At 33.7% G+C, this 12,462-nt stretch overlaps 2 protein-coding genes across 2 annotated transcripts; one reads left to right on the top strand and one right to left on the bottom strand.

The window, feature by feature from the left end:
• Window positions 1-2,138: 2,138 nt before the first annotated feature.
• LOC139877939 (triose phosphate/phosphate translocator, chloroplastic-like) lies at window positions 2,139-6,981 on the top strand. Its single transcript, XM_071865338.1, has 12 exons — window positions 2,139-2,482; window positions 2,558-2,626; window positions 3,749-3,814; window positions 3,909-3,987; window positions 4,117-4,237; window positions 4,333-4,428; window positions 5,235-5,347; window positions 5,456-5,533; window positions 5,623-5,739; window positions 5,874-5,973; window positions 6,057-6,157; window positions 6,758-6,981. The coding sequence occupies exons 1-12, from the start codon at window positions 2,229-2,231 to the stop codon at window positions 6,773-6,775; spliced, it is 1,212 nt and encodes a 403-aa protein (XP_071721439.1). The 5' UTR covers window positions 2,139-2,228; the 3' UTR covers window positions 6,776-6,981.
• Window positions 6,982-8,294: 1,313 nt separating this feature from the next.
• Window positions 8,295-11,779, bottom strand: LOC139876717 (nudix hydrolase 15, mitochondrial-like). Its single transcript, XM_071864093.1, has 4 exons — window positions 11,464-11,779; window positions 9,596-9,738; window positions 9,052-9,171; window positions 8,295-8,810 (listed from the first exon to the last, which is right to left on the bottom strand). Exons 1-4 carry the CDS (start codon window positions 11,720-11,722, stop codon window positions 8,586-8,588), a joined length of 747 nt encoding a protein of 248 aa, XP_071720194.1. The 5' UTR covers window positions 11,723-11,779; the 3' UTR covers window positions 8,295-8,585.
• Between the last annotated feature and the right edge of the window lie 683 nt (window positions 11,780-12,462).

Genomic DNA, 12,462 nt, shown 5'->3' with positions numbered 1-12,462 from the left:
TTTAATCATGCAAATATAGTTTTAATTTAATATATAATCATGAAAAAGTTCGGGTCACTACAAGAAGCGCGGTGGTATGTTTCAAATCTTATTGACACATAATTTGTTCAGCATCTGTTTCTAATTAAAATAATGATGATTTTTAGTCATGGATATTTTGAGGATGATGGTGTATTGGTGTGTACATAACAAATCAAATGGGTGACATTACATTTGTTTGGCCCTTAGCCTCTTACTTGAGATAACGTAATTCTAACAATATCTCTTTTATTATCTATATTTCCACTTCTCTATCACACAATACATCTTATACTTAATAAACATCATTCGATATTCTCCACCATACCTATTCTATACTCCCATTCATATCCACCGTTGATTTCATATGTCAACCGTTTCTATCATTATTTGCACAACCCTCTACATTTATATTCGATCAAAGCTATCATTCAACAAATTACAAGTGATTAACGATTGTATAATTTACACAAGTGACAATCCATATGATTTTTAAGGCATCAACCAAATTTAATATTACTTATTACATACCAGTCATGCTTATATATAATACATATAATATACTAACAATCTAGTAATGCAATATACGTTAGTTAATGAAATGATAGTCTATCAACCTACATTTGACATTATAGGATGACGGGTACAATCCATCCATTGCATATTATTACAGTACAAGATTGAATTTATCATAAAAATTCAAGTTAAAACTATTTTGACGAAGCAAGTGCCTATGTGTTATGATGTGCCATTCAATTTTAACTAGGGCTCTAAACGAATTGAGTCGATTAGAGCCGAGCTCAACTCTTTCAATATTATACAAGTTCGAACTCGAATGGAGCTGGACTCAAGCTCCACTCATTTTTCTATCTATGATAGATATAGATATACATATTGATATAGATATTCAATATATTATCAATAAATAACTAATGTATGCAAGTAAAAGGCTCGGTTAGTTTTCATGTTTTTGAGGTCGATATAAAAAGCTTGAAATCCTTTACTTACCTATTTTTAAATTATGTTTTTTTTTTTTTAATTACGTTTAACCTCAAGCTTGCTCAAAAACAGTTAAATCTAATTCTAATCTAACTTTGAACGAGTGAAACTTAAATAGTTCGCCCCATTTCATGTATCCTTTTCTCACCGGATGATGTATCAAAAGTAAAAACATACATAAATCAACTTTTTAAAATTAGTAGTTAACAAAATAATTTACTAGCCAATGAGCTAACAGCTCAATGGTACCCATCAACTAAGATCCCGTTTGGTTCACGAAATTCAATGGAATTCCAGCAAAAGTGGAGATAAATTTAGACATGACACGTGTCTAAATTCAATTCAAATTCTACCAGAATCTCATTGGATTCCGTGAATCAAACGGGTCATAAAAAGTTGAGGCTTCATATTTGAAAACCTTTATCAAAATAGACGCATGTTCAATTTTTTGCACGTCGAGAATTTACAACTACTTTGACTAGGATTTAAAGCTATCGACATGTTACTCATAGGGTATTCCAGCAGGGTGTGTTTAGTGAGTAGACAAAAACAATACATGATCAAGATACAATTTTTTCCAAAAATTATTTACTAAAATTATTTTGGGTCAAATAATGAACTTCAGGCATGTTTAAAATCTATGGACATTTTATATCAGCATTTTCACGGCGTCTCAATTTTTTTTATTTTTTTAATCTACTTATTGGCTGGATGTCCATTCGGAAGCAATTTCTCAATTTGGCCGGATGTCCATTCGGAAGCAATTTCTCAATCCATAAAACATTGAGAGAGAAGATTTTCTCTACTCTTGAGGTGTTTCTCTCTGGGTAAAGAAATAACTTCTTTTTATTCTAGAATAAGAGAAAAATTGTCTACATTTAGCTCATGGAATCCAATGGGATTCCGGCTGAATTAGAATTGAATTTAGAAATGACGAATGTCTAAATTCAATTCTAATTCTGCCAAAATTCTATTGGATTCTATGGGTGGAACGGGATTTTAGTGGTGTTGTATTTTGGGTCAAATAGATTGAGAGTGTATCGACATAATGGTGAACAAAAGCACAGGTGATTGGTACAACTCACCAGGTAATAGATAACATCCCCCTGTTCCTACGGACACTTCGCTCATTCCCTCCATATAATTTTCTATCTATTTTAATTTATTTAATTTAAATTTATTTAAATAAATATAGATATAAAAAACAAAAAATGGAGTCTCGAGTCCTGTCCGGGTCCACCACAATCTCCGGCATTCCTAGACTGATCATCAAACCATCAACCAGACTCACCACCGTCGCCGTCTCAACTCCGGCGAGAATCAACACTAACGGCGGAGGTAACGTCGTTTGCGGAAGACAACTTCGTCCGAGCTTATTAAACCTAGATTACATTTCTCCGGTAACGGCGGTTACTAAACGTGACGTGCTTAAACCGTGTCTTGCAGCTGCTGGTGATTCCGCAGGGTAATTGAATACTAATTCAATTTAATTTTGACTTTGACTAATGTTGACTGATTGATTGACTTTTTTGGTTCGTAGTGATGCTGCTCCTACTGGATTGTTGGCTAAGTATCCGTTTCTAATTACTGGTTTTTTCTTCTTCATGTGGTACGAAATTAATTATAAATTATTTTATTAATTAGTTAATAAACAAGCCACGTTTTAAATTAATATTTTTATTCATTTTGAAATAAAAAAATTGTTTTGTATGAAAATTGTTTCATTCATATTTTAATTTAGGGGAAATCTATACTAGTATGCTTTTTGAAAGAAAAAAAACTGAATGTTGATTATGTAATTACTTTATATATATTGCTTTTATTAATTATTATTTCTACTTATAAATGATGATCTGCATATTGAGTAAAATGAGTTCATAAAGCAGGTGACAAAATAATTGATTGCATGATTAAGTTACATTTATTTTTGGATAATGAGAATAGGTTTGCATAGCTTACACTTTCAAGTTGCAACAACTACTAATTTAAACTGCAAGATAATTTTATCTAAGAATTATAGTAATTTACTTAATACACTTGTAAATAGTTATTAAGCATTCAATGATTGAAATAAATGGAGTAACACTATTTTAATAAGTCACAGAAATTGGAAAACTCTTTACTTAATCTTTATGCACTTTCCAATTCTGATTTACATTGTCTACTGAACTTTAGGATATTATAAATTAATATGTGTATACAGTGTTGTAAAAAACCCGATTACTCGCCGATTAATCTCCGATTAATCATTTTTAAAAGCAATCCGTTCCGAATTCCAAAAATCCGTTTAATTAAACGGTTAACGTCAATTGATGGGTTAAAAATAAATTTGGTAACTACAGTCGGTCAAAGTAAAAAATGGTTATTATTTTAACATGAATTTAAACTAGAACCTTATAGTTTTAGCGGAAAATGAACAATTTTCAACAATTATGTTAAAGTTTATTTTTATATTTATGATTTTTTTTCTATATTTACATATATAATTTTTAAAATTTAATATTTCAATGTATACAGTACAACCCGATTAATCCCCGAATTTCCGATTAATCTTTTCAAAGTCCCGACCGATTAATCCCCGAATAGCGAATTTTGCAACCTTGTGTGTATATACTGTTATCTACAATAATATATATCACTAGTCACTGTAAAATATGGTTTAGGGTCATGTTATTCCAAATTTTTTTAATAATAAAAAATATAATAATAAGTATTGTCCTTTGATTTAAAGGTACTTTCTGAATGTTATATTCAACATCCTCAACAAGAAGATCTACAACTACTTCCCTTATCCCTAGTAAGTTTGTTAATATTTTAAACTTCAAATGTGATTAAAAAAATGATGGTGAAAATAAATTGTAATTGTAAAGACCATAATGATATATATGCAGTTTCGTCTCGGTCATACATTTGGCTGTTGGAGTGGTTTATTGTCTTGGTAGCTGGGCTGTTGGTCTACTGAAACGGGCTGTAAGTGGCGAATATCCTCATAATCATGCTAACTTAAGTGGTCCATAAACTTTTTTATCATTTTTTATTTTTGCAAGTAATTAAATTGTTAAATAACATAATGAAATTTACCATGTTTATCTTGTGAAGCCGATGGACTCGAACCTTCTGAAGCTTCTTATTCCGGTTGCTTTATGTCATGCGCTTGGTCATGTGACCAGTAATGTGTCGTTTGCAGCTGTTGCTGTCTCATTCACCCACACAATTAAAGGTACTACTTAATGACATACGAAAAAACACTATAGATGCGAATTAAAATAAGTTGTAAATTATGAAAGATGAATTATTGTTTTTTTTTCTTATCAGCTCTTGAGCCATTTTTCAATGCTGCTGCTTCTCAATTCGTTCTTGGACAGTCGATACCGATAACTTTGTGGCTGTCTTTGCTTCCTGTTGTTCTTGGTACGCCTCTTATCCTTCCAAAAGTAGTGATGCTTGTCTTTTATATTTACATGGTACAACCCTAATTAAATATATAAAGTAATACGTAGTTAATAATATACCTTTTGAAACCCATGAAGATTAAAAAAAATTCTTGTATTCAGATCTTATAATTACTATTATCTGAATCTTACCTTAAACCATCACTTAATAGTCAAAGCATTCGTACAACTACGTGCCTTATAAAATGAATACAAACAAATGGGCAAGGATGTAAACGTCGCGAGTTGGGGAAAAGTCCGTCGGGACCTTTGAGGGACGAGTTGGACGTTGACCAACGTTGACTTTTCCTAATAAATAAATTAAGCATATATAGTACATATAAATATATCAAACATAAAACATAAATATTTCAAACATAGATGACACATAATCTAGTTTTAAAAAATATATTTGACTAGCTTTGACTTTAACCGACTGAGACCCGCCTCGGCCGACTCATCCCGACTTTGACCTTTTTTAGCGTTAACTGACTTTCAAGGCGGTCTCGGGCGAGTCAGGACGGGCTCGACACGTCAACCGACTTGGACGTATTTTACAACAGTGCAAACGGGTAAACGGATGAGATTTTTCCCGTTCAGGTTACTTGTGAAGGGCGAGTATTTTTACACTAATTAAGGGCGAGTATTTTTACACTAATGTAACGTCCTAACTGGGTTATCAAATGAAAATTCATGGGAAAAGGGGGATTTATTTTATCGCATGATTTGGATAAAAGCGAAAGGCAAATTTGTATGATCAAAAGCTGAAATCAAGTCTAAATGCAGGTGTATCAATGGCATCATTAACTGAGTTATCATTCAACTGGCTTGGTTTTATTAGTGCCATGATTTCGAACATCTCCTTCACGTATAGAAGTATATACTCGAAAAAAGCCATGGTTGTCATCTATATACTAATACGCTATCGTCATTTATCATCCATTTTATCATTTTTTTTTTTTTTTTTTGGTTGACATGTTGTCTAACAATTGTATTCATGTTTGCAGACCGATATGGATAGTACTAACTTGTACGCCTACATTTCCATCATTGCCCTCTTTGTTTGTATTCCACCTGCTATAATCGTGAGTACAATTACAATTCTATCCTTTTAATAACTCGAAGTGAACCTTAACTTAAAAAATACAATCCCCGTTTTTTCGTCTTTCGACAGTTGGAAGGACCACAACTCTTACAACACGGGTTCAATGATGCTATTGCTAAAGTGGGCTTGACTAAGTTCGTTACCGACCTCTTTTGGGTCGGAATGTTCTATCACCTCTACAATCAGGTATTACAAAAAAAAAAAAAAAAAAAAAAAATTAATTAATTTTTTTAATTTTTATTTTCACTACATCTTTGACATATGGTTGTCAATGAAATTTACTAATTAATGTAATTATGTGTTTTTGTTTTGGTTTTCAGCTTGCAACCAACACACTTGAAAGGGTGGCGCCTCTTACTCATGCAGTCGGCAACGTTTTAAAACGGGTGTTTGTGATTGGTTTCTCAATCATTGTTTTCGGTAAGCCGGATTCATTAAATATGGTTCATCGTGTGTTTAGTTTTTTCCCAGAAAAAGTTACTCACAATATGTGATTACTGCAGGCAACAAGATTTCAACTCAAACAGCCATTGGTACATCTATTGCAATTGCTGGAGTTGCAATGTACTCGGTCATCAAGGCCAAAATTGAAGAAGAAAAACGGGTTAGTTAAATACGATAGCCTTTACATCGATGACATTGCAATATTTCCTGATGGCCAGATCGGTTAGAGTATGTAATGGGTCAAAACGTGCAACTTTGTTACAATCATATTGGGCAAACCACAACACAAAATTACCAAAATTATATTGCTTTAATGTTATAGTTATATACTCCCTTCGTCTCAATTTAAAAGTCTGATATTGATATTGTTCTATTAATAGTCCACTTCCATAAATAAATAAGAGAATAAGGAGGTAAAATTCTTTTTATACCCTTTCTTTATGCATTTAAAACAAAAAGATGCGTAAAATGTAAGGGGTAACATTGTAGTGTTGAATAAAAAGTACAGTGTGATAATGACATTTCTTACTGCGTGTTTTTGTCCGAGGAATGAGTGCTCGACCTTGTGTAATTAAAACGTCGCCAAAATGGCAACATAGTAACTTCCATGCTCAGTATACAAAAAGTGTGCATGTTGAACTTAGTGGTAACAGGTTTTAGATTATGAACAGTGTACTCGCACGGGTTTGGTCATTATGCTTTCTTGTTAGTTTGTTTCTAAAAAGTTTTGCCGCTTTCTTAACTATTCATTAATGGGCAGAATCTTAAATCGGCATGAGGAAGGAAGCACGAAAGCGCTGGCAGAAGGGAAGAATTCCAACTATATTACGTAGTACTTTTGTTCCAACACGTAGCAAATTTGCTACAACTGTGAAGTTGTTCATTCGTTTTTTCGTCTATGAGAATAAACAAACTTGATTCTCATTGGACTTCAATAATGTATCATTCTATCTCTATATATGATTTCTAACTCTCCTGAAGTTAGATGAGTTTATGTTGTCCTTTTTGTTTACTTGCCAAAGAATCTTTTAATATGAACTAACACGCTTTGACTTTTCGCCTTCTATCTTCGTGAGTCCTTGAGCCAAAACTATGTTTGGCAAAGCAAACCCAAACTCTTCATAAGACCCATATGGGTTTCTCTAGGACCCATATGGGTCTTAGATAATAAAAAGAAATGGGTCCATTGGGTCTAATTTCATAAAGTCTAATAAATAGGGACCCAACGAGTCTTGTAAATGGGTCCAACAAGTCTTGCATATTGATATGCCTGACAAAGTAAATCCAAACTCTTCGTAAGACTCATATGGGTTTCTCTAAGACCCATATGGGTCTTAGACAAATAAAAAGAAATAGGTCCATTAGGTCTAAATTCATAAAGTCAAATAAGTAGAGACGGGTTCAACGAGTCTTGTACATGGGTCCAACGGGTTTCACGTATTGATAACACTGGTCGAGCTGTGTAGTTTCAGTTATCAGTTTTCAATTTCAGCTTTCAATTTTGCATTTGAGATTCACTTTTTAGTTTTCAGTCGCGTTTTAGTTTCAGTTTTGTGTTCTAATTTCATTTTTCATTTTTGATCATTGTAATATTTTTATCCCATCTTAAAAAAATTAGGGCAAAAACTGGGTCTCGATCCAAACCCAACCCAACCCGATTGGGTGCGACCCGTTTGGGTCTGTTGAAAAAACTTGATCCATTTGGGTTCGACCCTTTTGGACACAAACCCAACCTAACCCGACCCGATTGCCAGGTATAGTCGGATCTTGGGGAGATCTCGTTTGGACATTTTTTGAGAGGTCTCGGCATCTCGAAAAAATCTCGGAGAGATCTCAAATGTTGACTTACGTTGACTTTTAATTTTTTTAAATAATTATATACATACATGTATATTTATATACATTTTCACAAGATTTTATTAGAAAGTCCGAGAAATGATCAAGAAAATTCAAGAAATTACGAGATTTACGAGAAAATTCGAGTAATGAGCGATAAAATCCTAGAAATCGTGGCTTTGACCAAGTTTAACACCGTTGACCGAGAAATCTTGGGAGATGGACATCTCGTCTCGGATGCCTTCAAAAAACGAGATCTCGGGAGGAAATAACGAGATTTACAACACTGGGTATACCTAAAACCAACTTTTGACAGTTCGCCTAAACACTACAAGAACTAAGTGTACCAAAACTACAAGAACCCCAAGTGAAATAATGTGACATCCATCAAGGCTTCTATTGAGACTCATGTTCCATAAACTAAGCAACAATCAAATTTATTAAAAGTAATTGTTGCTTGGATTCATTTGTTTTAAATACCCAAAATATGATATACATTGTCCCCTTATCTCTTACATATCATCATCAACCTCATCATAAACAATAAACAACAAACAAATATCTTTGAGCAATATTTTTCACCTACTTGTAATATATGACACCAGTAAGTGTTACAAGGCTAACCACAAAGGTGGACCGAGTTCTTTAAATCCCGTACGATCACCATACCAACTAACTGAACAAGTATACTAACTTAAGTTAACTTAAGTCAACACGTGTATGATTGACTGAATTTATTTAAAGCCATTGTTTTATGGCATTATAGTATCCTTGTCTACTACTCCGGGAACCTTGAATTTAGGAAGTTGTTCAAGGAAAGCGGGTGACCTTTGGTACACAATCGATGCAGCTCGGATCAAAATCCCGGCAGTTAAACCCCAAATCAGGTATTTTTTACCACCCGTTTCGTAGTCAAAGTAATGAATCAGATACCTATCTCCCATCCATTCTCTTTCTTCGCATCTTCGATTTACATCCTAATATTAAGAATTAACTTTAGTATTCTGATGTATCTAAGCATAAGTAACCTCTATGTTCCAACTTTAGTAGTAAGAATAATATGATATGATTTCTTATAATAAGATTAGATTTTATCTGAAAAGTAAACAGATAAATGTTGCTGTTAAATTGTGACGAAGATGCAAATAACCTATGTTTGACCTAAAAAGTCAATGTTTTCAAGTAGAAACTCAAGTGCGCGTTTAAATAGAAAAATACCTTTAGGAACATTTCCAAAGGAGCATCGAAAACATCGTCCACCTCAGCAACATTCGGAGTTGGAGTGAATGCACTTTTATCAGATAATATCCCAATTACAGGAATTACTCTAAGAAGATGCTGCAAAGGAAACATATACTTTTCAGTTTTGGTTATCAAAATGGCTTTTAGATTATCTTTTTTCTTTTATATAATTTTAATTAATATATATAAGCTATAAGATACTAAAATTTGAGTGAACCTATTTTGAATTTGGACATGCTTGGTATTTTGGTTATTGAAAACTTGTGTTTTATTAAATATATATGTGTTTTTGTTCAGGTTGAGTGATACCAGCCACCTATACTATATGACCCGACCCGACCCAGATTTTCACCCTGGAACATTGTTTTGAATTAGCACTTTCTAACAATCATCGTTAAATCTACATCTGCAGAAAGACGAGCGTATACAGACCATATGGAGACGTTTTACATGTACTAGTTTGTGATATTTGTGGTTACCAAACATTTCAAATAATTTACAAAAACAAATGATTACTTACCTTGGACAAAAATGGCTCAAGAAAAGCCACAACATTTACAAGAGACGGATCGAGCCCTATCTCTTCTTTGGCTTCCCGTGTTGCCGTGTCAGCATCATCCACGTCATCTTCGTCTGCTTTTCCCCCGGGTAACGAAACTTCACCTTCACTTAAAATATTATATTTAGTAGCTACTAGAGAGAGCTATGATTTATAAATAAATTGACATCATTCACAATATGTATTCACGTGTTGCCCTTATTATACGTATGATTATTTCAATTTGCATTACCAACTGTAACTATCTATATCAATCAGGTTGTTCAACACCAAATGGGCACAAATCGGTTTAAGATAAAACATTTAATTAGCCTGTAGTAGTTGTCTTTAATATAAGTTAAAGATGAGATAATGATGCATTTATATAACATGACTAGTCTTCGCTAAAAGCCGATTTCTCTAATTTATGTGAAAAAAATCCGATCAAAGAAACAATTCCATCGAACATTAGCATTACTTAAGGAAGACGTCTAACCACTATGAGTGCAACCATATGAACTTTGTTGCAAAATAAGTGTGATACATAAAAATTTTTTCTTGTATTTTCAACATTAACATTACTTATTATAATTGTGATACATCATACATATATCATGTTTTCAAATTCTTGATTTTGCAATACAATCAACAACCTAGACTAGTGGTTATCTTGTGGTGGCCAGGGAAGGATTGGAAACAGCCAGGGAGTAAGTAATCCTGATGCATACAATAGATTATGGGTAGATTATGGGGTTAGATTACTCGCCATCCCGGCTAACCTGAATAGGGAAAAACCTTAGAACTTTAATTAACAACGCAACTTCACTGGTAGATAGATATAAATGTAAGCTAGTGCACAAACTAGTAACAGTTGACTGAGGTAAATTTGAGTGGAGAATAATCCTTATGGTGCGTTTGGTTCACACATAGTTTTTGACACAATTAGAATTCATGAAAGTAAACCATCACTAGATAGCCCAGTGGTTGGGGCCCTGAGTTCCTTGCAAGAGGTCTCGGGTTCGAATCACGTATAGGACGAATATTTAGTGGTGGCCAGGGATGGGTTGGAAACAGCCTGGGAGAAATCCTGTTGGACTGCGTACATCAGAGTATGGGGTCGGATTACTTGCCCTCCCGGGTAGCCCAAACAGGGAAAACCTTCTACCTTTTTACCCTTCTAGAATTAATGAAAGGAATTAGAATCTGAAGGAAATGGAATTTAAAGGAACGTGGATTCCTTTGGTTAATGGAATTTGGTATATCCAAATTCAATTCATTATTGAACCAAACACCCTTGTGAATATAATTATATTCCAATTCCATCGAATTCTTTGGGTGTCAAACATTCAAATTCCATTTAGTGCAAACAATATCTACAAGCAGATCATGACCCACCAAAATGGAGTCGAACGATGGTATAAAATTTGTAGAAATTAAGAGACGAACAAATATTGCGCGAAGAGTACTCTAACCCCAACACAAGCTCAATAGTAGATATATGTCAAGCTCTAACTAATGCCAACAATTTTTTAAAGGTAACTCACACACGAATATATACATAGGGACCCACAACGTCTTGGTTGAAGGGTCAACTCGATACCGCTAATCCAATGGCCATTTTGTCTAACTAATGCCAATATACATGATACACCTACTTACATACGTATATTTCAAAATAGAGCAACAAACAAACACTATATGTTACTAAGAAATATAGCACAAAGATTGCCAATACATCTAAAATTAATATCCAATTAGGCAATGTCACAACTAGTAACTAGAAACAAAATTTAAAAAGTTATGAAACAAAAAAAAAAAATATAAAATTTTCGGATAGTGAATAGTAAAACCTGAATGTGTAGAGAGCGTAGCAGACCTTTTAGTAAGAATCACATGAAAACCATCTATTCCTTCAAAAAGACAAATCAAGACGGCAGCTTTCTTGGGTTTAAATCGTTGAGGAGGTTGATTAACAACTGGGGTTGCAGATTCAACAAAACCCACCTCAGATACCAGATCGTCGTCACCCGACGGCGCCTTGTAACGGCGGAGTTGCTGCGCTAACGCCGTTAACTTTGATGAACTACCATCAGTGGTGTTGTTGGTCATTGAAGAAATCTATCTGGCAAAACAGAGGATATTTTGTTAAGAAGGACTTAATTTAGAGAAGTTTAATGTTCTAAAATACCCAACATTATTTTTACTTCTTCCAACATTATTTTTACTTGTTCCACCTAAATGTTCTAAAATACCCTTAATGATAAACTAATGTAAAAATTTTAAAACTTTTTGTTGTAATTTATTGAAGGATATTTTGGGAAAGAGGAATGAAATGATGTTGGAAGAAGTAAAAATCATGTTGGGACGGCTGTTTTTTCACCTGTTACATATTTTTTTAATTTTTTTTTTGTTGCACAAATTCAAAATTCTTTACTTAGGTAGGTAAATTCTATTAAAAAGTTCTTACACGATGACATGTTGCAAATAATATTAGTTACTGTATTACTCCGTAACTATTAGAGCGCTCCAAAAAGTATGTTCCTCCCAGTCTCCCACCCGCCCACAGTTCCGCTCACAGCTCTGCCCACCAAAACGCCAATGGCATCAAGGCGTCTAGGCGTCCGCCCAGGAGGCCGCCCTCCGTTTCGTCCGTTTGAATGTTCTTTTCTAAAATGTTGCTGGACGAGAAAAACGGGCAAAAATATATCGGTTGGAGGCTACAACGGCTCTATTTCATTTACTCATTTTTTTATTAGTTTACACTATATATATACATCTCCATTTCCTAATTTTAATTCAAACATAACTCTCATTTTACCATTTTTTACTTTCAAATATAATCTAATTTT

The sequence above is a fragment of the Rutidosis leptorrhynchoides genome, chromosome 11 (genome assembly GCF_046630445.1).
Source record: "Rutidosis leptorrhynchoides isolate AG116_Rl617_1_P2 chromosome 11, CSIRO_AGI_Rlap_v1, whole genome shotgun sequence".
NCBI lineage: Eukaryota > Viridiplantae > Streptophyta > Magnoliopsida > Asterales > Asteraceae > Rutidosis > Rutidosis leptorrhynchoides.
This window is presented reverse-complemented; position numbering and strand designations above follow the sequence as displayed.